Source organism: Caloenas nicobarica, chromosome 11, assembly GCF_036013445.1.
Source record: "Caloenas nicobarica isolate bCalNic1 chromosome 11, bCalNic1.hap1, whole genome shotgun sequence".
Classification (NCBI taxonomy): Eukaryota; Metazoa; Chordata; class Aves; order Columbiformes; family Columbidae; genus Caloenas; species Caloenas nicobarica.
This window is the reverse complement of record NC_088255.1, coordinates 9259585-9284591: the sequence shown is the minus strand read 5'-3', so window position 1 is coordinate 9284591 and position 25007 is coordinate 9259585. Positions and strand designations below refer to the sequence as shown.

The window sequence follows — 25007 nt, the reverse complement described above, 5'->3', positions numbered from 1 at the left end:
CCCAATAGCTCTGACCTCATGCATCTAATCATTATAGCTTTTTCCCACAGGTCTATAAAAATAGGAAACAGCCCCTGAGCATGAACTTATCATCCACTCATGATGTTGACTTCATCACAGACATTCCAGCCAAGTACCTCTGTTCCAGCCATGATGCACGCATGTCTCAGGTCAGTCAGCTGGCCAGGAGACATTTCACCCAAATTTTACATGCTATATAGGCAGGCGTGCTTTATGGTTTTTTTAGTACTTCATCCCACTGTATTGCATCAGAACAGGTGGTGTTCCATTACAAACAATTTTAGGGATGTTTGCTTTTGAAAAGAGAAGGCAGTTATTTTCTCTTTCAGACATCTTCTTTTTTCACCTTTATCTTTTGTTACTGAAGAGTAAATGAAAACACCACTTTCCATGATGCCTGCCATAGATATTTTTAAAATGTTAATTGGAGACTTGGGCAAACTGGTTTTTTTTTTTGTTGCTGTTGTTGTTCTGTTTGGGGTTTGTTTGTTTGGTTTTGTACCTTTAAGCTATTGCTGAAAAGTGTTCAAAACACTCATAACTTTCTTCAGAGTGAAGGAACAGCAGAAGAGGATTGCTACAGAGGCATTGTTTTGGATAACTTCAGTTAGAATTGTAACCAAATACTTCAAATACCTCCATTATTTATAGTGATAAAGATCTTCAGTAAAGCTATTTAACTAGATTAAATTGATGCCAAAATAATCTCCCTGTTATCTCAGACACCACAAAAAAAGAGACACCAGGAACAGGAATGTGGTTTAACTAGGTCACCACTTTATTACACTTAAGAATTATCTGATAATAGAGGTTGTAGAGATCATTCATACTTCTTTAATCCCTTTGGGGAGAGCCACTGTCAACCCCAAAGCTTTCACATCTGCATCCGACACAAAGGCTTGTTAGTGCTGCTCTTCCTTGCTGGAACTGTGCTGGCCGGGGGAAGTGACGGATTCCACACTGTGTGATATATCCACCCTGTTCCTCAGTTTCTTTGAGATGCCATCTCCCAATCTATTTCTAATTCACTGGAACTTCAGTTACTGACCAGCTGCAGCATCATTTTTTTTTTCTTATGGCCTCGTTTGTCCCACCTTCCATTTTCCACAGCTGTTATACGGCTGAAAGAAAGAAAGAAGAAAAGAAAGCTCAACTTTCTCCAGCCTAATGTGATGATGGGAGATATTTAGAAATATTAGAAGATGACTCACTAGATAATGCTAAACATTAGGCTCCCAAATCCACTGCTGTCCTATACCGTAGGAGGAATTTTTGCTTTGAGATGCAAAATAACCTGCTGGGCAATGATAAAAACCTATATTCCCTTCATGTTTATCCACAATACCAAATGGATTCTTGGTGCATCTACCTTTCCAATCAAGCAGAAAGTCTTCTGCTCACGGTTACAGGAGGCCGAGAACTTATCAAGGCAGCAGGGCAAAAGAAGAGAAACACAGACCTTAAAGAATCCAAGGAGTTTCTTTTTACGTTGCTCCTTTTCATGTTACTCCTCACAAAGGTTCTCTGTCTCTCAGTCAGTGATGGAAAAGCTGAGCCGCAGATGAAGCACTGTGGCTGAAAATCTTGTTAGCAGAGCATCATAAGAGTAGGCTTGTCCTATTCCACAAAGGGGTATCAGCTGGTAAATATGTTGCAGACAAACTCCTTTCTCATTTAGCATCTGCAATTCAGACATTTATTCTGATATATTTGTGTCCTAGAGGAAGTCCCGTTCCTGATTTGTACATCAAACAATGCATTTTCTGAAAATAAAAAATACTGTTATGTCTTTTCTATGTTGCTATAAAATTGTTGCTATTACAGGTGCTTTAGGAGATTTCTTCGTTGTATGTAAAAATATTTTCTACTATGTTTCAGAAGAAAGTTGGTTTACTCCATTTGTTTTTCTGTCTTCCTTTTACAACTCCTGGGCTACTTCTAATGTTCTCCAAATTTTGCTGAAAGGTGTTCACTTCGGAACCAGATTTTCATTTCACCATTGCGTTAGATCTGCAAAACAGAAGGGCAGCTGTTGTAGTGTAAAACAGCAGTTAACATGGATGATGTCTTAAACCAAGTAGCCAAGCTATTGGGAAACCATTTATAATTATGTTAGAGTGCTAACTGAAGTTAGAAATTTGCCTGAACATAATTTCACCTTACCTAGAAATCTACATGCACTGTTGTAGCTGTCAGCAAAGCTCATATAGAAGCAAAGTCCTAGAGTTCCTTTAGATAATCTTGTTATATTTTCCTCATTATACTGCAGAGTTCATGTGGTGATGCTGGAACTGAGCTCCTTGCATCTGCTCTCCTTATGTCCTCCATGTTTCCCAATAACATCTTATTTTTTAAAGACTTGTCATTTTATTAAAGAAGCAGTAATTAGAAATTAGCCTTAAGTGAAAAAGAACGGTACCATTTGAAATAGAAAATATTATTTCAAACAAAGTGGGTTTTTTGTGATCTTTATAGATAGGTGAATCACTTTGTCCTAAATAAGCTGTTGTGAAACTTCAGCCCTTGTGCTGCGTCATCTCTGACAGTTTGATTTGCTCTTTGCTTTTGTTTGCCATTTGGGGAGTTTCTTTTTATCTCAGAAAACTCTGTTGGTCTCCGTTTCTGCTGTTGTCTCCTTCAGTGGCATCCTAGACTTTGTCATGTAGTTGATAAGCTCCGATTTCGTATTTCTAGCAATTTCAAATCATGCTGTACTATGGATCATTGCAATGGACAATCCTTAAAAAAGCACGTTATACTCCAAGCCTAGGATGCTGGTTTACTATTGCTATTTAAGTGGCAGCTTCAGTGTCCAAGGCAGAATCGCTATAGCATGGCAAGTCCTCTGCTGGTATGAAAAAGTAAGTATTATGCAAAGGACCGACTACTGCTCCTTCATATAATGCTAACAAGGCCCGTGAGGGTCACGATTAAAGGGAAGGGGTTGTGGAGTTTTAATGGATGTACTTTGTAACATTTATGCTTGCTTACGTAGTTGGAACATCATAATATTTGTAAATTAATTTACTGCTACTCAGGATGCTGTACAAGCGCTGTGGTGGCTCCCACCATGTGAGGTCATTGTAGACACCAACCCCCTGCTTCATATTTAAAGAGACAGGGCACGGTTTGTAGTAGATGTCTTAAAGGTTCAGGAGGTCAATTCTGTTAAACTCAGTGGAGTAACCCAAAGTATTGAGGTTATTCATAGAATTTTATTGTTATTGGATTAAGGCCAGAGAAACAGATTCTATCGCTGCACTATAATGTATCGCAGACTTGCACTGAGATTGAATTGCCTAAATGCAAATGTGGCTGCTTTTACCACAGACTTACGCTGTGAAAAACTTCTCTAATCACTCTGTAGACTTGTGAAGCGTTCTGGTTTATTTTGTATCTGAGCTGGAAGCTTTTTGCTCTCCCTAAGCTTCCTTAGGGTTGCTTCAGAAAAAGAATGTTAACGTTGTGCCACAGGCAATGAGCACGAAAAAGTTCATGAGAGGAGAAAAGTACGAAGAGCTTCTCAATATCTAAGAGAACTAGGCTATTGTCTGAAAAGGCACCGTCCTGGCAAAGATAAAACAAATACAGTATGCTGCCTGTTTAGGCATGAATATTCATGTTAGTGGATCCATCTCATAAACCTGATATTATTTTATGTATTTTATTTGGAATGTGGTTTGTATTACAACAGTGAAGCCAGTTATTACTCAGTTTGGAGGGAAAGTGTTTACTTCCCAAATGTGCAACCTCCCCCACTCCCCAAACTCAAAAAGACACTTGCATCCTTTTATTTTTAATGAAGCAATTATATTTTTAGTCATGAAATGTCAATGTTTTCCACATTGACAAATGTACTGATTTCCATTGCCGGCAGACTGGCAAAGGACATCCCAATAGTAATCTAAAATTTAAATAGAATTAAACCAGAAATAGAATATATTCAAAAAAGGAAGTTTATAAAAGCATTGATTGCATTTTTTTTCCTTTTTTTAAGTAGTTCATGACTTAAATAATGCTACTAGCACCAAAGAGGTAGTTGAATGCCTTTCTCCAATTTTTCTATTCCAATTTTTCTGGCCTTTGGGAACATCAAACTTATTGTAAACTACTAAGACATTGATTTTGAAGTAATTTGTCACAATTTTTCACACTGAAAAAGAAAAAAAAAAACATCTTAAAGAAACATAATGTAGTGCCTTTGTAAGGGAATGAGAACATATGTGATTTATTTTAAATATGAAGCTACAGATGTACATATATTAAAGACCAAAATATTATTTATGTAAGTCGAGCAGTCTTTTTATGGATTGTGACTGTGTGATTTTCAGTAAAAGTCTGTTATTTCTAAGTCGGAAGAAAAGCATTGGTTTTATCTCAAGTACTGCCATACTTCTACAGGTTTTTTTCACATTATATTTTGATAACCTAGGAAAATTATTTGTATCATAGTGTATCCACCTGTAAAATTAGTAGTAATAATACTGACCTCTGTGGTGCAAATACCTTCCCGTAAGAAATGAGCATATTTAATTGTCATGATTTAAATACAATTTAGCAGCTGCAATCTGTCAGTTAAATATATATTGTTTAGATCTTTAAATAAATGGGAAGCATAGTAATGCACTCCCAGCAAAACAGAACCACTGGGATTGTTTTGGTTCATATACCAAATGCTGTATTTTGAGAGACATATAACTTTGTAGTAGGCTTAAAAAACCTTTCAGAAATACAGTATTAAACAAGATCGCCATGAGGTCTTGGCTGAGTGATTACATAATATTTATAATCGCCCCAGCCAAGATTTCTTTTGAGAATTATGAGACAGCTATTTTTAGAGAAATTCATATAGTGATGCAATCCTTCATGAAATAATTAGCTTAAAGTCCATTTTTAGAACATCTCGAGAGATTTGGGTAAGAGCAGAAGACACTGCTATGTTACTGATTCATTCTGAACTTGGATACTGCAAGAAAATTTCCCAGTTGCCTCTTTTCACTTTTGAGGTATAGAGCCAAAAATGTAAGTGGAGTCGGCCAAAATGCAAGGTCTTCTGACTCCTTGAGAGCATTTTATTTTTCTTTTCAAAACATGAAATTAGAAACCTTTCCAGTATTTTCAAGACTGCAGGTGTACTGAATATACTGGCCAGAGGCAAAACTAGTGTTTGGCAGTTTTCTCTAGTCTATTAGTTCACTGCTCTATTTTTCATCACATGAACGTATTGCTAAGGAAATAAAAAGGGTGAGAAACAATTAAGGAATTTTAAAAATCTGTGTAACCAGTTTCTCAGCAAATTAAGCACTAGCAATATTTTCTCTTGCATGCAATACATAGGTGGATTTCTTACTAATTAGCATCCAAATATTTCAAATAACTCAGCCTCAAAGGAGTAAAATGGAATTGAAGGCAGCATGTTACATTACATGTACTGTTCTAATTAAGTACATCAGAAATAGTGCTCACGTGATATTATGGTGGTGACATCAAGCACTCAAGAACAGATAAAATACCCTAAGTTATGTTTTCCCTGTTAGATTAATTCAGCTGTATTGCACTGTGTATTTTATGATATTGAAAGTGTATCTATTACTGTATAAGAAAAATAATAGGATTAGAAGTTGTTGTGATTGTGATTGGCAGCTCAAAACATTCTTCTGCAACACTGTGCATTAATTAATTGCATTTAAGCTCCCTAATGTTTAACAAGTGTGGAAGCAAAAAAGTCTTGTGATGCTTTCTTACAATGTCTGTAGACATCATCACCTGTAGACCTTGTGGTCAGCAGCACTCTCCTGGTATTGTGTTGATTCTGAATCAGTATTGCTTGTGTTTCTGATGTCAAACTAGGTCAATGTTTCTGAATAACTTGAATTTCACAAGTGGCAATATTATAGCACAGAGTACTACATTATTGTTATTATATTCACAGATCTTCTCCACAGAGATATTTACTGTTCTGTTGAGTCTAAATGTTACTGCACACTAAATAGAATCCATGTTATGAAGACATTCACATGGGTACTGCAGACAGACTTGACCACTGTGCAATTTTTTTTCCTCTTCTGTTTATACTGTCTGCTGTCACTCATAATACTGGTCTTGCTCAAGCTTTAAACACATAACATTGAACAAAGGAGTACTCTGAGACACTTAAGTTTTAGGAGTTTTATTTTTGTTACAGTTATGCTACATGAGTTCCATGTTTTATTTTGGGCAGGTAAGAATAGATGTTCAAATAACTTCATATATTGAACTCATATTAGGAAAATCAGTCTAGTTATTTTTTCCTTAAAAAAAAAATCAAGCAATGTAGCAAAATGGCTATTAATCCCTGATTTCAAATGTGTCTGTTCAGATCCCATTGATATCAATACAAGCAGGCCATGCATTCAATGGCCTTAAATTTATTTACTATCTTAAGATCCTTGTAGTTTATACTTTTATATTAAATAGAACAATCCTAAGGCAATATTTCTGCATGTCTTATTACTGGGTTTTATTCTTCTCATTTTTAACCTGTATTTTGAATCTGTATTTTTGAATCTTAATCTGTAATTCTCAATTTTGCCAAGTACAAGCATCTTAGATATAAACCCAATGTGGACAGACTTGTTTAGGTGTGAAACAGCAGAGTGCCACTTCTCCCTATAGCTTAATGCAGCAGGATCCATATGGCACAAGGTAAAAAAGAGAGTGCGTGTGTGTGCGTGTCTAATAGCATTTACCTGATCAAATGGGTTAATTCAGAAGCAATGTTGTGTTGGGAAAAAAAGTGCTCACACAACACTTCTCACATATTGTCAGTAAGATTTGACAATTTTTATTATAAAAGTCAAGGGACTCAAGTCATAACTGGATATGGCATCACCTTTTCCTCTTTATGTGGTCAGGAGTCCAAATTTTTCGGATGGTATTTTTACACAACTTTTTAAACTTTTGATCTGACTGGCTCAATAGGTAAAATGGGTATTAAATATCTCAGATAAGAATAGTGGATATCTTCATTATGTAAACGAGTGAACTCTCATGCCAAACAGTGTTGATTGGGGTTTTTTTTCTCCATTAGACATTTTTGAAACAAGACCTTAAGTTCTACTACAAAGTACCCAATGATAATAAAGCTAAATATGGTTTAACACTCGATCTCAAGTACAGGGCTAAGCAACCAGTTATTAAAAAAAAAATTGTAAAAGTTTGGTGTCAAAATGTTCTGCTCCTGTGATGGTTAAAACTTATAATTTCTACAATCTAGGGTCAAACAAAAATTAATTACAGCCAAGTTGTCTCTGTAAAGCATATCAAGACAGCGTTGTGACGTTATCTCTGTTTTGGTTCATATTCCAATATACCATCCATGTGTTGAAATGAATGTTTTATTTAACGAATTTTTTGCATATAATGGAAGAAACGTAGTAATTTCAAGTTAGCCTACATTTTGTATATGATACAAATGAGAGAGCTGGGCTTGGTAATGAAATTTCAAAAATTACAACTGAAACAACCTGTTCAGACATTAAATATGCTGAAAGACAATCAGCACTACTAACCAGAGATTTGCAATTTCAGAGGTCTTATTTGCCTACTGAAATTTCTTATTCATGTCTGGTTTTAAATTATTATTATGAGAAAGTATCTTTTTAATGAGTTATTTCCTGTTGTAAAAGAAAAAGGAAAAAAATGGAGAACTTTACCTTCTTATGTGGCTTGTCTGCATTTAGTAGGACCTGGCCTGAGATGTCCTCAGGCAGCTACTGTTTCAGAGCTTTAATTATGCTTTTTAACCCACTTCTTTGTGTCTATGTTCTTACATACTTCTATGTAATTACCAAGTTTAGTAGTAGGACTCAGACAAATACTTTTAGCATGACTTTAGCCTATACATTACTGAGTATGCTGTATTATTACAAGATATTTCCTGTGCTTCAAGCCATACTTTTAATTCACAGAACTTAAAAAGACTTCAAAAACACAACTCTAAATGCAGAGACCGCAAATAAAAAGACAGATGGACTGTGTTCCAATCAACATAACGTTGTTCAGTCACCAGTGTCAGGAAAGTTGAAATTTGGCCTTGGTTCTTCAGATAAGTGTCTGCTTGGCACTTGGAACTGCTGCCCATCTCAGTGTGCCAAGTCTCTAATATCCCAGCTGGTGTTTGTGAGACTATTATCCTTCAGTTCATGAGGAGGGAGACTTACTATGAGCTCTATCTTCTTTCAGGATAAGTCAGTCATATTTTGTAATCTTGCAAAGCAGCAGGTGTAATGGTTGTTAATATCAGTTAAATAATACTTTAATTAAAAGAAAAACCCTGAATTATGTGGAAAACATATATGCCCATGTTCAACAGTACATTATCAGATCCAAGTCTTTGAAAATATCTGCATTGGAGGCTGCTTTCCCTTGCTGCACAGGAGCCAGAGTATCTGATTTGACCAGTAGTTGCTTTTGTATTTCACCTGGGAGAAAGGCTGGATTTCATGAAAATTTGGAAACTACTCAGTACTGTTTCTTAGTCCCTATTCTCTCTCTCCTGTGAAACTAGGTAGGGCAAGCAGGGCCTGAATAATAACTGTTCTGGTTACATGTGTGTTACAAATGATAAGAATTATAAGATTTTAGTGTAAAACATGTGAATTAAGTTTAGTAGATGACTAGACACAGACAAAAAAAGAAAAATGTATATGCTTTCTTAGCATGAAAACTTTACTGTGTTCTGTACTTCATATGCAACAGTTGTATCATTAATGAGGTAAAAAAGAAAAAGGGTTAAATGAGGAGTAGCCAAACTTTTCTCCAATAAGCTATCACATACGCTTTTAGCCTGCATGCATCCTGTCTCTCACACTTTCCAAGACAAGTCATATGCTATAACAGGGAAACAGGCTTATTATCCCATTTGGAATTTTAACAGGGGAAAAAAATGTGTTCTTCAATGGAGGTGGGAAACAAAGCAGCAAAGCCCATGTTAAAATATAGTTAGGAGTTGGAATATAAGAACAGATTACATTACAGGGATGTTATAAAAAGAAAATGCATAATTAAAGCACTCAGTAAAACATAACTCTACCCCGTAGTGATGCATTCCAACACCCATACGGTTATGATTATGATAGTTATTTAGCATCTGGAGTTCCTAGTTAGTTACCATGCTGTAATGTTTTTCTTATCTTTTAATTACTGATGAGTGCTTGCAAACTTACAGTCTTTGTAACTTCAGGTTTTTTTCTATTGGAATTTTTTTTGGTGTCTAAAAGCTCACTGCATAAACAACAAAAAATCATGAATTGAATATTATAATATATTTCTAATTATCTAAGATAAGAGAATAATTTATTTTGGAAATAATTGGCATTGTATTGCTAGCATTATGCTGTTAGAAGTGGCCTGAATAATTAGAATAAAGTAATACAAGCTCTTGAATACTTTCAAGTATATTGTAGAATACCGAAGTGCATTTCTTCCATACAGCTCTAGTATTGGCAAAAGATTCTTCAAAGCAATGATCAATTAACAGATGCTTCAACTTGCAGAAAAATGACACAAGTCAACCATAGTTGGTGGATGTAACAGTTTGTCTCATTTACTCATGTTGATTCAAGAAGTGTGCTACCATTAAAAGGAATTTACAGCAGTCTCAGGGTTAGGCTTTTAACAATAATAGCCTTGGAATTATCAGGGTTTTTTTGCTTCAGCTAGGTAACTAGTGAACCAGTGCTCAAAAATCTCTAAGTATATCAGGAAGTTTAAGGAAAAGAAGGTTCAACTGAAACTTTGCAATGGGATGTCTCTTAGGACTCTTTCCTAGATGGCAAATGAAGCTCCCTTTTTGGCTCATTATCAGATCACATCTGCAGGCTGTGTGTATCTCTAGTAAGCCTGAGATGGAACCAAATGATAGCGATGTTGCACATGTCTTTTAGAGGCTCTAAGATTGGAAACTGAACTTGTTATTTCTGATCTCAGAAAAGTATTTATCAGTGATCAGACAACAGAAGTGAAAAAAATGGAAACTTGCTGAAGAGTTTAAAAAAAAAGGCAGTGAACAAGATAAAATTCTAGAAATACAGGCTTTTCATGGCATTTAATTTAATTTTCAATATAGCTTGTGATGACTTCTTTGGTTTTAGAAGTTACCATAAAGACTACTTAGAAAAACAGCATTCGGTGTTGCTTCCTGAAATGTCTTTTGTAGTTTCTTTACAAGACAGTCTTTCTCTGTTACACAAGCATAACTGTCTACATTGTGGAATATTTTGTATCTTTTAATGAAAAAATATATGTTGTTTTTGTAAAGTCTTAATTTTGTGCAAACTGTTACAGTCTTTCAACAGATTGTGAATGACATGTAATCTGGTGAACTTTAAGGATGTTTCAAGCCAGGTATAGCATTTGTTGTCCAATATTTAATTAACTGCAACTTATCAAATAACAATTCAGCTATAATTGTATTCTGTGGCAGTTAGCAACTTTTGTGTTGTGCAGCAGTAGAAATGGTAAGAAATTCTTCACTTCTCTTCAGATGATAACAGTTTTCAAAGAATGTGTAAAAATATTGTTTTGACATGAAAACTGACTTTATTTGTAGAGAGTAAGTACAGAGCTGGCTTAATTAGCAAACATTTTCTAACCCTCAGCTAATGGAATTCAGACCTGAAGCACTGGATTCATACTGCAAAACTAATTGCAGTTGGACAAGTTTTCATGAAATCCAGTTTAACTCCTCTAAGCTTATGCAACTTCTGGATAAAACCTGGTGAACTGCATAGTCTTAAGCACGCAATTTTTTAGATCCTTACCTTCTGTACTTCAAGGTTTAAAAAAAAAAAAGTTTTCTAAAATAATTTTGTTAGGAAAAAACCTCTCAGATTAAATCATTTATTAGTAAGAATCAAGAAGACTAAAACTAAATGTCTGTCACATGCTTTGTGGAAGTATTAGCATGCTTATTTTCAAATAGTGAGATTGCAAGAAATAGATGTTATGCGACACTGAAGACAACAAGAGGCCATTGCAGAATGAAAGCTCTGTGGGTTTCTAGATTTTAAATTCCCTGTTTTAATAATTAAACCACGGGATATCTCCAGGTTAGTTTGTAGACCTCATATCTGCCTCAATTCCATACTATGTAGGGAAAAATCCTACCCTATTGAAAGTGAATATTCTAGAAATGTTTCAAATTCCATTTAGTGAAGAGAGATTGAGAAGAAAATCAAAAGTAATAGCTATTGAATGGTATTACACCTATATCCCAGAGCAACAAATCTTACTATTTTTCCTCATTTGAACCTCATTCATGAGAGTTTTGTTGTTAACTTGATCCAGATGACAGATCAAACGCATAGTTCCCTCTTGCCACCTTGCTAAAATATTTTTTAAAAGACAGTTTTAATATTGCAGTTTTACAGTTACAGATTGCTGTTAAGCTATTTAGTCTGTTACCAGTCAATCAAAGACTTTCATTTCACTTCCGTAGATCCTTACTTAAACTCAACATAATTTTAGGAGGACAAGAAATATCTGTCAGTTCTCTTACTGTGCTAGATCATAAATTCTTTGCTAAGTGGGTTAAAAATTCAGTTACACATACCATTCATGACCTTGACAGCTTAGCAAATAGTGATATTGAATGATCAAAGACAACTGTTTCAAGCCCTAAGGGTTAATATACCTGTGCACCTAGATTTAAGCTGCTTTTAATTTCTCTATCGTTCCTTTATTTCAAAATGGATGCAATATTTATTGAATGTAGTCGATAAATTTAAAGCAAAAAAAAATCTGAGGGAACTGTTTAGGCTAAAACTAATAAGGCTATACATGGTCTGTAGGAGATGCAGTTAATTAATTGCTGCATTTTACAAGTTAACGTTTTTTTTCTTTCCTAGTATAAATCCAAATTAAAACCTGCTCCTTCTCAGGTGTGGGCCTGGTATTCACTGAGCATTTTCAAAAACAATCGTTGGTATGATATTTTTGTTGTCAGAGCTGTGGCTATGTAAATATTGAGAAACCCTGTTTTCAGGAAAACCATATAAATAATACTAGTTTTGAGAGGAAAATGGAAATAAAATTTTGAATTATATAATAAAAATATTTCAGATATGGGTTGCCTTGTGCAGAGTGACATATGATGCAAAATTGGATATGGTACATTTTAAATGCATGTATAATCATTACTCTAATTTTAATAAATTATGCATTCTGAGACTGAGTTTCCCAATCAGCCAGAAAAGTCATATTGTGCTTTCAAAAGTATAATAAGAAAAAGTCCTGGATGTTCTTGAATAGGAAATTTTCAAGTATGCTGAAGATGTTGCAAGACGTGATGACATTGCTGAGTCGGGAGGTGGCATTTTTCCCTCACAGTCACTACTGAAGCAGGGTCTCAATGTGTTGATATGGGACCCAGACCATGCGGATTTACTGTCTGAGAAACCGTTGTGCCAAAATTTATACACCTTTCTGTGTGTTTGTGAATGTGCTTGTATGTACGTGTAGGCATGTGAAGCCCTGAGGTCCTGAATGAATTCCAATGTCGTTAATTAATTTCTTCCTCAAATGAAAATGTACCCAGCATTTTGAAGCCTACTTAAGATTTAGAGTTAGCAAGGGAAGCAAACAGAGGTAACGTTACACATTTTTGTTTAGAAGGACCTGAAAAAGATTGTACTGTTCCTCTGGATGGCTGTACTTTTGTTCTTCCTCCAGAAATCCTCCTGTTCGTGTTCCTCAAAAGTCCTGCTTTTAAAGGTTTACAATCATACCATGTTTTTTACTACTTAAGTCAAAGCTAAGCATACCTGGAAAACACACTTTAGTGTGGAATTATGGCACTCTGACAGTACCTAAAGCAAAGATAAACAGAGCCTCAAAATCATAATAGTTATCGTTGTGAAGAGTTAACAAATAAAACCAAAAGCTTTTAAAAATAATGGTTTGCAAAATATTTAGCATCATTTTAAGAAATTAATGACAATCATAAGTCATCTACAGGTTGGATGGTTTAGTGATCACTTGAGTGGAAAAGAAATTCTCATTTCACATTTATATATTTTGCTTCCAAAACAGGCGCACTGAAGGAAGCCTGCTACAGCATTAACGTTTCTTTGTGCACATTTTACTGCAATCTGGCATCCAAACGGAAGAAACATTAGAAGTAGTTTATTTATATTTCAGCACCAAATTAGAAAGATGACATCATTCATTTACAGTTCTTATCCCATGACACGTCTAATCCCCAACACCTCATTACAGGGGACACTTTTAGCATTGCATATATCATCTTGTTTAACTTTTGCATTCTTTTATGGAATACAGTTGAAAGGTAGGAAATTTAAGGCTGTTCATTGATAAGAAAATAAACTAATAAAATGTTAGGAGCTTCCCCAAAGAGGCAGGATATTACAGCGTTTACAGTAAGTGGGTTATTATTTGTCTATTAATTCTCCATCTTTTCCACTCCTTTGTTCAAAAGGCCTTCCTCTTTGAATCTAAAGACAGACCAACTATGATGATTCTGATTGTGTTGGTCTTTTGGCAGAACTGGTAGAAACTCATCGAGCTGTATGCTTCCATCTTCTTACCTGGGATGGAGAGAATGAAATGGTTTCAACTGTGCAGAAAACAGTGTTAAAAAATGTGCAATGATACCATATAGTGCCAGTGCAATTCCTATTCAAAGGAATCCACCACTTGACCTGCAGAGGGCATTTATTCTATAACACACTGAGAAGATGCTCTTTTACTGCTATAGAGATACTCAGAAAGAGTCTGACAAGGATAAACCCATGGGCACATCTGATCTGTGGTTGTTCCTCTGTCTTGTTATTGTGGATGCCTTAAGGTTTTTATTTGGTTTGGTCGTTCGTTTATTTTTGCTTGAACTAAGTACAGGTCCCCTGCTGTAAAATAGTTCTCTATGATTCTTTGAATGGATATCATGTGCAGTGCTTGAGAAGCATTGTGACATTTAAAAAAAAAAAAAAAAAGAAGCTAAAAAGACACATCAGGATTTCCTGTGATCGCTTTGCTTCACAGTTTTCCTTGCATTAGATCTTGTTATACTTTAAATTTTGTGCATTATGAATATTTAGTTTGCCTTTTTTTCAAAATCTCTTTTGTACTTTAGCAAAAAACATTAAAATTGGGGAATTTAATAGCAATCTCTGAGTTTTTACATTTTATATTAAAATATACTTACCAGTCAAATTGTCCTGATGGAGATTTTGCTATAGGATTGTTCTCATAGGAAAATCAATTTACAATAGTCCCGGAAGTAAATTTACCACATGCTAGCTATGGGACACTAGCAAATTCATGGGCTCTTTGAATTGGAAGCCAGTTAGAGCTGTTAATATAGGAACATACCTGAAGAGATGAGTTGCATTTAAATTAATCTGTTTAAATTGGTCCTTTAGAACTCATTAGTTTGGGCAAAGTCCTGGGGTAATGTGTTCAGCCAGAATCGTCACTGGAGTTAGCATGAATCCTGCTGCCTTGGAGCTTGAGTAGAACTGAACTGTGGCTTTTTGCAACTGATTTCAGTCTGTTATCTTTTCTGTTCGCCAAAACTGTCCATGTGCAAAGTAGACATTTTGCGCTCAACCAACTCAAATGATGTCCACATAGAGAACTGACACAAAATAGATAATGTTCCTTCATGAACAAACTTTCTCCTATTAGGTTTCAGGTGAGATTTTTGAAGATGACATTAAATGTGTTAAGACTGCTATCTTTTTTGTCATCATCTGCATGGTATTAATTGTGTATGTCTCTAATTGATTATTCTAATTTTGGAAAAGGTCTCTCAGAGTTGGCAGCATTTTCTTCTGGGTTTTGTTAGTTCAAAAATAAGTAAAACTCGATTACAGTTTAAGAAGTTTGCCTGAGACAGCCTTCAGTCCTACCAACAGAAAAAATCAGTACTGGATCCACTGGTATTGGGCAATTGCTTCTAAGATATTTTTGGTATTATGAGCAAGGTTTGAATTATTCCAGTCTATGTATTTCACACTATGGAGTAATTGTAATAGCGATAAAGTGCAGTGAAGTATCTTGTTATCTCATGGTGACATAGATTTTATTATCTGTACATGGCAGTAGCTGAAGTGTTGATCTTTTTTTCAAGATCTATATCTAAGACTTTCTTGCATTCAGTAACATGTGTCAAGTTTCATAATCGCTTATTTCCCTAAGCGCCTGTGTCTGTACCAGTTAGTTTTCAGATTCTTTTAACTTACTGTTTAGCAGGGTGATCCTGGTGTAAAATTAAAATAATTAAGCCAAACCAGAGTTTTTAGCATAACTTTTAATGATTGTTGTTGACTAGTCTCAGTAGCTAACTGTAAATATTTGAAGTACACTTATTATTCCTTTCAGTGAGATTTTACAGGTAAATTAGCAAGACATAATGATAGACTGGGAAAAATAGGAAACTGTTCTAAAATAGTAAATTTTGAAAAGCTGAATACCTTTGTTGACACCCTTCAAACACAGCATCCTTGATCATATCCTTTTCTGACATCTTTTTGGAATTTTACTCATGCAAAAACTGAGACAGAAGATGTGTTCACATACTTCGTTATCTTTTTCTATTTCTCTTTCCTTTTCTTTGTGAGCCAGCAGTCCAGACTTCTATTGTTAGATCCTTACAGCTACAAAAAAAAAAAAAAAAAGAAAAAAAGGAGCTAAGAAAGAGCTAAGATCATCTTAAAACACTGTTGGCGTATTATGTTCCAGCATGTAATAGAATTGTCTCACTTTACATCTTAAACAGACACAAAACAGAATGAAACTGATGGCAGATAACTACGATGATGACCATCATCACTACCACCACCATCACCACCACCACCATCATCGGTCTCCTGGGAGGCCACAACACTCCAACCTCAGACCGTCTCCAGATCAGGTTAGTCACCTCTTCTATTCACCTTCACTTTTATAAATTTACTACTTTGATATTTCAAGATGAAATAAATATTCCAAAGGAGTAATAAGCATGTGATGTGTTCTTCGAACTGAAACTAATAGCTCTGGTCTTTATTTCTATCCCCGAAACAATTTAAACATTTTGGCTTTTTGTCTGGTGTCTTATATTTTTCTTCTCTTTCTTTAGAAGTTTTGCAGCTATTTTCAGCATTTCATGACTCAACTTTGTCAGTTGAAAATCAGTGAAAAATTGCCTACTTAGTGATTACTGGTGATTTCAGTAGTATGCACTTTTAAAAATTTATTTATTTATTTATTTAAAGTAAGTGGATTAATCATTAGTATTGAAAAAACTATGCAGCTGTTCCCTTTGGCAACTTGTAAACAAATGGCACTGTTTTTGGAAGTTTTTTTCTGTTGAAGCTTTCGAGTAACAAATATAGCTTAAAATCAATAGTGATGCATTTTTAACTAGGCAAGATAAACCAAATTCCATAAATGTTTTTTTATAAAAATGGTTAGTAATTCAATATTATTCTTCTTACAATAATGTTCTTCTTAGAGTCCTGTGTTTCAGAAAGGGCAAATAACTGTCTTGTAAAGTATGATAATTGAGCATGCTAGCATTGAACCTTTTCCACTCAGGGTGAAAAAAAAAAAAGTCAAAAAGTAAACAACAAACCAAAACATAAGCACAACTCGGATATGATTTTGTAAATTTCAGAATTTGTTTACAAATAAGTACAATTTTGTTAAACAGTTTTCAAAATATGTCACTAATTTGCTTTTATTGATAATATTTTAGAATATTGATGATATGGAAGATAAGTGAAAATTAAAATACAAAATTATGAAAACAAATTTACCGTCACATAGTTTTAATTTTATATTTGCACTATATACTTTTGGAACGAAGAGGTCCCGATGCTCAGTGGTTTATTAGCGTTCCATCACTTTGTCTTTTGGAACACTCTAATTTCCTTTTTCACATAATGTTGCTGTCAATAGGCAGAAATTTGCTAAGTGTCCAGTGTGAAAGCTCAGTACTTCCGGTTTATAGACAACTGGGTGAAGCAGGCACCTTGGCCAAAACGTTTATTATTTTGGTGTGTTTGCAACAGATGTTTCCAAACAGAAAGTGCTGTGCCTTTTACCTCCAGAAAGCTTAAAGACCAGGTCCACCAAAAATAGAGTAATTCATGTATGTAATTATATAAAAGATACATGTTATTTGTATATTTACACATCAAAATGTGTAAATAATATAATATATAATATATAATGTATATAATAATATATTATATATATCATATATATTATATATATAATAATATAAAAACCTTAAGAAATTATATAAATGTTGGAAATGGGTACATGATTAAAGACAGAACACATAAAATACAAGCTGTTTTACTAGTATTTACTAGTACTTGTGTTCTCAGTTTTACTCTGAACTATTTATGATTACGTTCAAGAGCTTTCTTCTAGGATATAGGAGATCCTTGGAGGCTCAAGGAAGGCAAACACTGTTCTCCTCTTTACAAATATAATATTGAGGGATTTATGAGTAACTTTATTTTAGACCCTGACAAGTTATGGAATAAGTTATTAATCAGTGAATCAATAGAAAGCCAGTGGTCTTTCTACTATTCATTTTCACTAGCTTGATGCGCGTGTCAGACAGTATGATGTTATCTGTCTATCCATCTGCCTATCTATCCATCTCAGTGTTTATCAGATCACTTTACAGTTGCTTTGTCCTCATCCTGTTTTCCCAATCATCAACTGGTAGTTCCCATCCTAGCCCAGAGAAACTGTTTTTATGTTACGTTCTTGAAGATATGAGATTGTTTATCACTATGTACTCAGTTTATTCTTGCACTCTTTCCTAGGTGACAGTTTTAGGCTTCTCTTTAAAACAGAATGCAGGTCTAGGCATAGCATACACATCCTATATTTAATCTGTTTGGATTTCTTAAGGACAAATCTGATTTCATTTGACAGAGTAGCTGGCTTTGCGGCTTAAGAACAAAGTGGTAGCTGTGACATACTTTGAATTCATAGGGCCTTTAATAGTGTCCCACCATATATTTGTAACATACAAGTAAATACATTAATTTGTAATGTAATTAGCATATTATGTAAAATGCATTACAATAATAAAAGCTGCAACCATAAATAATACTATTTTAATTTATTAAGTATGAAATGACCATGAGAAGGTTGTGCAACTGCTACAAATAACATGCTACGGACAAATTTTCCATTACTCATTGTCAGACAGGAGAAACATTTACAGCAGTGTTACAAAGAAGTCTGTCCTTTACCTGCTTCTGTGGAGTATTTTTTTATAAATTATTTCGGTGATGCAATAGAAAGAAAACATTAATATTGTTGATAATGAATCAAGCTGCAAGAAGCTGCAGGTGTAATAGGAGCAATTAAACTGGTCCATAAGCTGATCCAGTCTCAATAAACTGGAGAGATAGTCTAGCATAAGGAATGTGAAATTCAGCAGAAACACATCCATTTACCAGTCACATTTAATAGTCACTGATGAGGCAATAGCATGGAAAAAGGAATCTGGATTGCACATAATACATGGCAGCAATGGAATACCATTGCAATGAAGTTGGATCTAATTCTGGGATGGATGTAATCACAGAATCACAGAATCACAGAATGTTAGGGATTGGAAGGGACCTCAAAAGATCATCTAGTCCAATCCCCCTGCCAGAGCAGGAAAACTTAGGTGAGGTTACACAGGAAGGCGTCCAGGCGGGTTTTGAATGTCTCCAGAGAAGGAGAATCCACAACCCCCCTGGGCAGCCTGTTCCAGTGCTCTGTCACCCTCACTGAGAAGAAGTTTCTTCTCACATTTAAGTGGAACCTCTTGTGTTCCAGCTTGAACCCATTACCCCTTGTCTTACTGTTGGTTGTCACTGAGAAGAGCCTAGCTCCATCCTCGTGACACCCACCCTTTATATATTTATAAACATTAATGAGGTCACCCCTCAGTCTCCTCTTCTGCAAGCTAAAGAGACCCAGCTCCCTCAGCCTTTCCTCATAAGGGAGATGCTCCACTCCCTTAATCATCTTTGTGGCCCTGTGCTGGACTCTCTCCAGCAGTTCCCTGTCCTTCTTGAACTGAGGGGCCCAGAACTGGACACAATATTCCAGATGAGGTCTCACCAGGGCAGAGTAGAGGGGAAGGAGAACCTCTCTGGACCTACTAACCACCCCCCTTCTAATACACCCCAGGATGCCATTGGCCTTCTTGGCCACAAGGGCACAGTGCTGGCTCATGGTCATCCTGCTGTCCACCAGGACCCCCAGGTCTCTTTCCCCTACACTGCTCTCTAATAGGTCATTCCCCAACCTGTACTGGAACCTGGGGTTGTTCCTGCCCAGATGCAAGACTCTACATTTCCCCTTGTTATATTTCATTAAATTTTTCCCCGCCCAACTCTCTAGCCTGTCCAGATCTCGCTGGATGGCAGCACAGCCTTCTGGCGTGTCAGCCACTCCTCCCAGCTTGGTGTCATCAGCAAACTTGCTGATAGTACACTCAATTCCCTCATCCAAGTCATTGATGAATATATTGAACAGTATTGGTCCCAGAACTGACCCTTGAGGCACTCCACTAGATACAGGCCTCCAACCAGACTCCGCCCCATTGATCACAACTCTCTGGCTTCTCTCCTTCAGCCAGTTTGCAGTCCACCTCACTACCCGATCATCCAGTCCACACTTCCTCAGTTTTGCCGTGAGGATGCTGTGGGAGACGGTGTCAAATGCTTTGCTGAAGTCAAGGTAGACCACATCTACTGCTCTGCCATCGTCAATCCACCTTGTTATGTCTTCATAAAAGGCTATGAGGTTGGTCAAACACGACTTCCCCTTGGTGAAGCCATGTTGACTGTCCCTGATGACCCTCTTATCCTTGATATGTCTTAAGATGGCACCAAGGATAAGGTGTTCCATCACTTTCCCAGGGATGGAGGTGAGGCTGACCGGTCTATAGTTGCCCGGGTCCTCCTTCTTGCCCTTTTTGAAGACCGGAGTGACATTTGCTTTCCTCCAGTCCTCAGGCACCTCTCCCGTTTCCCAAGATTTGGCAAAGATGATGGAGAGCGGTCCAGCAATGACTTCAGCCAGCTCCCTCAGCACCCGCGGGTGCATCCCATCTGGACCCATGGATTTATGGATGTCCAGATTGCTTAATTGCTCCCTAACCCAGTCCTCATCAACTGAGGCAGACTCCTCCATTGCCCTGCCTTCCTCTGGGGCCTCAGGGGTACGGGGCTCCTCAGGACAGCCTCCGGCAGAGTAGACAGAGACAAAGAAGGCATTCAGTAATTCTGCCTTCTCTGTATCTTCTGTCACCAGGGCACCCACCCCGTTCATCAGTGGGCCTACATTGCCTCTGGTGTTAGTTTTATCTGCCATGTATTTGAAGAACCTCTTCCTGTTGTCCTTGACCCCTCTCGCCAGGTTTAACTCTAAGGAGGCCTTAGCTTTCCTAGTTGCCTCCCTACATCCTCTGACAACAGCCTTATATTCTTCCCAAGTGGCCAGCCCCTCCTTCCATGATTTGTAAACCCTCCTCTTCCACTTGAGTTTGCCCAGCAGTTCCCTGTTTAACCACGCAGGTCTCCTGGCTCCCTTCCTTGACTTCCTGCGCGTCGGGATGCACTGATCTTGAGCTTATTCTGTTCTTTTGAGCCCTGGTGAGACCTTATCTGAAAAGCTGTATACAGTTTTGATCATGCTTTACAATAGAAAAATTGGAAAGGGACAAAAGGAGAGCATCAAGAATGATAGGAGTTTAAGAGAACATGATCTGTGAGGAAAGCTTAAAGAACTGGGTTTGTTTAGTCTAGAAAGTACTAAGGGGGAGACATAAGTCTTCTAATACATAAAATGTTGTTGTAAAGAAGATGATGATCAATTGTATTCCAGTGCCCACTGGAGAAAGAGTAGGAGTGGTAAATTTAATTTTTACCAAGAATAACTAGGTCAGTTATTAAAAAAAAGAAAACTTTTTCACTATGTGTCTAATGAATCTGTAAGGGGAAAGAAAATGTGGACATTCTTGCATATCAGTGTAATGGAAGCTCGTTTCTTGGAGATTTTTAACAAGTTAGATGAATATCTGTTGCACTTTTGCTTTATTTTGTCTTATGTTGGTGTGTTGGGCTTGGAGTAGGTTTTACTTAAATTAGTTTGATGACATTCTTAGTAAGAAGTTAAAGCTGTTTGGGAGGGCATATGGAAGAACTTGATTCTGCATCCACACAGTGGAAAACTGAAGGTATAACATCCAAAGAATATTCACACTTTATTGCCAGTCGTGGTAATTATCACAACTATCAAATCTTCTTACTTCCTGTAGTACTGGAGTTTTTTAAAGACATAAAATGTAAGGTGTTTCTCATCTGATAAGAGTTTTCTGAATTCCCAAAGCTGTAGTTGAATCAAAGTTGAATGCTTTACTCCATGGTAACCAAGGCTACAAATGTATTTTAGTATTTGTTTTATGATGAGAGATTATATTATCTTAAAAAAAGAATCTGACTTTTAGAAAAATATTAATATCACAGGGTGTACCATAAGACTGCAGGAGCTGGTGGTTTTCCACAAAGTTGGCCATATTCTTAGAAACTGTAATTGAGGATGGAGTGTCACATGGTTTCGTAAGCACGTAGCATGTCCTTTTACGTCTTTTAATCCGGGCTGACTACATAGAAATTTTGTTCTTATTTAGAACATTTTTGATGGCCCTTCTACAAGGCGGTGGTGTTAAGAAATACTTTGTCACAAACTTGTCACAAGTTTTCCATTAATCTGAAATCTCAGGAAAGAGGCCTGAAAGGTAGTTCAAGGTTTCTGAACTATCTTCTTACCTAAAGGAAAAGTCCCCTTTGTTAGAACAGCAATGAGGCAGTCTGTATCTATGAAGCCACTCTCCAGTTAGAAAGCCAGCTTTTAAAGAACTATCTGATAGCTGTCTTAGTATTAAATAGGTGTCATTTTAAAAACATTTTTTAGTGTGCTGGTAAAGTCATTCATATGAGAAAAGGAATCACATGCAATGGTGCATGAAACTTGACAACAATCTGACTGTTGTGAAGTAGGAGTATATCACTAAAAACTAGCTTTTTGAAGGAGACCATGTGGTGACTGGTCTTGGCAACAGGTCTTTGTTCATCAGCTGGAACCACGAAACATCCTTGGCGTTGCCAAGTGTGAAAAACTCTGAAAAGGTCAGATGGGATTTTGTTTGAGGTGGATAACCTTGAAATCAGAGCCACAGGACAGTCAAACAATGATTATTATTTTAGTGTCTGGATTCTGATCTGCAAATCACTGCATTGATCCATATGTAATTTTAGGGGAAAGAAGTGCATTTTGTGCATTTTGGCAGCCCTGGCTGCTAGCACAGTGCCTTATATTCTGTGGCCATACTGGAAAATTGCCAACTTTAAAGTCCTGAACACGCCTCAGGAATATTGAAACTGGGATTTGTCTTTAAAAAAACCCACAAAACTGAAAAACACAACTTGGAGGACAAACATAAAACAAACCAGATTATTTTAACTTATGCAAATAACTATGGTTATTTTTAAAGTGTGAAATTCTAATTTCTTTAGACTGTGAGTATAAAGTTAATGTGAGTAGAAGTTTAGTGTCTGGAAAACTGAAACATCATGTTTGGGAGTTTTCTTCAACATTAAACCTCTGCATTTTAGTTGTTCAGGGAAGAAGAAACAAAAATAAGGGAAAAACCCGAAGCACCCATGACATTTTAGTATATAAAAGAAGTGATACGATATAGCTGTTTAATGCAGGAAATTGAATTTATTGGCTCCCTCCCTGACCCAGATTTTGTTTAATATTGTGTGTGTTTCTTTATCCTGTATGTTTACACATTGTATTTGGGCAGGTGTGAGCTTGCTCTTGTCTGTTCAGTGAATGTATGTGAACTTGTTCTGCTGGTGCCTCGAGCTGCAAGGAAGCACGCAATGGCATTAGCGAAGGGCTGAGCCTGCACTAAGCTCATTGGAGTCACATGGATTTCTTTAATTTAGGAATTTGGGCAGGGCAAGGTTTGCTTGTCAGTACATTCAGTATAAAAATCCCAGGCATATCCACTGTAAATAACTAGTATTGTGCTGAATTAATTAGTGTTCTGAGATCTCAGGAGTGCAGTGCAAATTAGTCATATAAATGCTTTCACATTTTTTAATATTTCCTCTGATTTTTCGTTTTTGCTACACATATTCTCCCATGTTCTCTCATATTGGAGAACAAAGAACTTGTGATTCATATCGCGCATCGTTCAGACTTGTTGATCTGAATGCAATAAAATCCCATTTGTATCATGGTCACAATTAAAAAGTCAATTTTCTGATTAAATAGTATGCAGTTATCATAGCTATATTGTTCACTATAAACGCACTACTGAATGGTAAATACTTCTCTCCTGATGAGGATATAATTTCTGTCTAAGCATTTCCCAAAAGTCAGTAAGTGTTATCATGTGCTTATTTTAGTACAGAGATTATTTTTTTTTCCTGCCTCTGACATCTACCTAGGTATTTCTGTCTACCTTAAAACTTAAATAGCCTTCCACGGAGGCTTGCCCAGATTTTGAGGATAACATGATTGGTTTCAAACCTCAGTTTCATTGTAGATTACATTGTACTTTGATGGAACAAAAGAAAGAGCCTTGAAATTTGGAAGAGTCTGCTCTGAGTTTGAATTCATTTTTCAGGGATGTTCTAGTTCTTGATTTTGGTATACTGCCATTTTACAGTTACAGACATTGTGCTCTACTGAAGATTTCTCATTGAAGTAAGAGCCAATAGAAGTCTGCAATATTTGTTAATGCTTTTGTTATTCTTCCCTCTTAATTGTTGTTATATTTTAGCCAGATGATTTTTCATATAACTTTTACTTATATTAAATTTGTAATTTGAGTAAGAGACCAGCTAAACCGCAGCTGTATTAAAAGTAAGAAGTAGAAAATAGGTTTTGCTGTCTAATACCTCCAGGAGATGGATTTTGTACATTGAAAAGTTATACCTCTCCTTTGCTTACGGAAATGAATTTATTTTATGTTTTGAGGTTTAATGAATGTGATGTAAATGTATACATACTGCTCAGTGTGTATATTTATATATATCTATATTTATATGTTAGCTTTGCAGTCTTTTCCACATATGGAAGAATTTTTTGAGATCATGTTTAGCTATAGAAACCTCTCCCCCTCACTTCCTGTGAATGTGTGTGTTAGAATATACAACACTTATATAGAAGTTTACATTTATCTTGTATTTCGTACTAGAAAAATTAGCTGCCACCATCATAGTCTAAAATAGGTCTTTAGACCAGCTGAAGGAGCCAAAAATGCATTTCTGGGAGACAGTAACTTGATAACAAAAGTTGCATATCTGGCGCTGGTTACTTAAGTGAGATAACATGTCACAGGCTTTCACTACAAAGGGGACCATAAATTTTTGCATTGCAAATCTGATTTCACGGACCGCTTCTTGTAAGAAGCATTGGGTTTCCGCTTCATCTAGAGATAAAGCTTTAGAATGCATGAGTATCTGGTGAAACATCTTATTCGTGTTAATGCTAGTCTGGGTGTTGTAAAGTAAGTGGTCAGCAACAACCTTCCGCTTACCCCGATCATCAGTATTTATGTTTGATTTTAACCTAACTATATACAAATAGAACAAATGGTGAGATGGGTTTTATGGTCTCTTTCATAACTGGATGATGCATGGTTGCTTGTGACCTCTTCTGTTATGGATAGGTTTGAAAGTAGACCTCTGACATAAATCCCTATTGCTGAAGCATTTTCTAAGATTTATTCAACTTCTTGAATATACAAATGAAACATAAAATAAAGACCTTCTGAAACTTTACACACCAATGTCTTAAATGAATTCACTGCTAGTCTTTCCTTCTCCCAGTTACAGGCTCAGTTCTTCGAATCATTCATGCACAAAACTCTTCTGTAGTTGATTGTTCTGTGTATGGAG

General features: G+C 36.2%; 1 protein-coding gene across 1 annotated transcript in view; it reads left to right on the top strand.

Moving 5' to 3' along the window:
* Window positions 1–25007, top strand: part of ERC2 (ELKS/RAB6-interacting/CAST family member 2) — a 400553-nt gene that overhangs the window by 315934 nt on the left and 59612 nt on the right. Inside the window, exons 18-19 of the mRNA XM_065642652.1 lie at window positions 51–170; window positions 15800–15934. Coding sequence (XP_065498724.1) covers window positions 51–170; window positions 15800–15934 — 255 coding nt within the window. The remainder of the gene's footprint in view (window positions 1–50; window positions 171–15799; window positions 15935–25007) is intronic.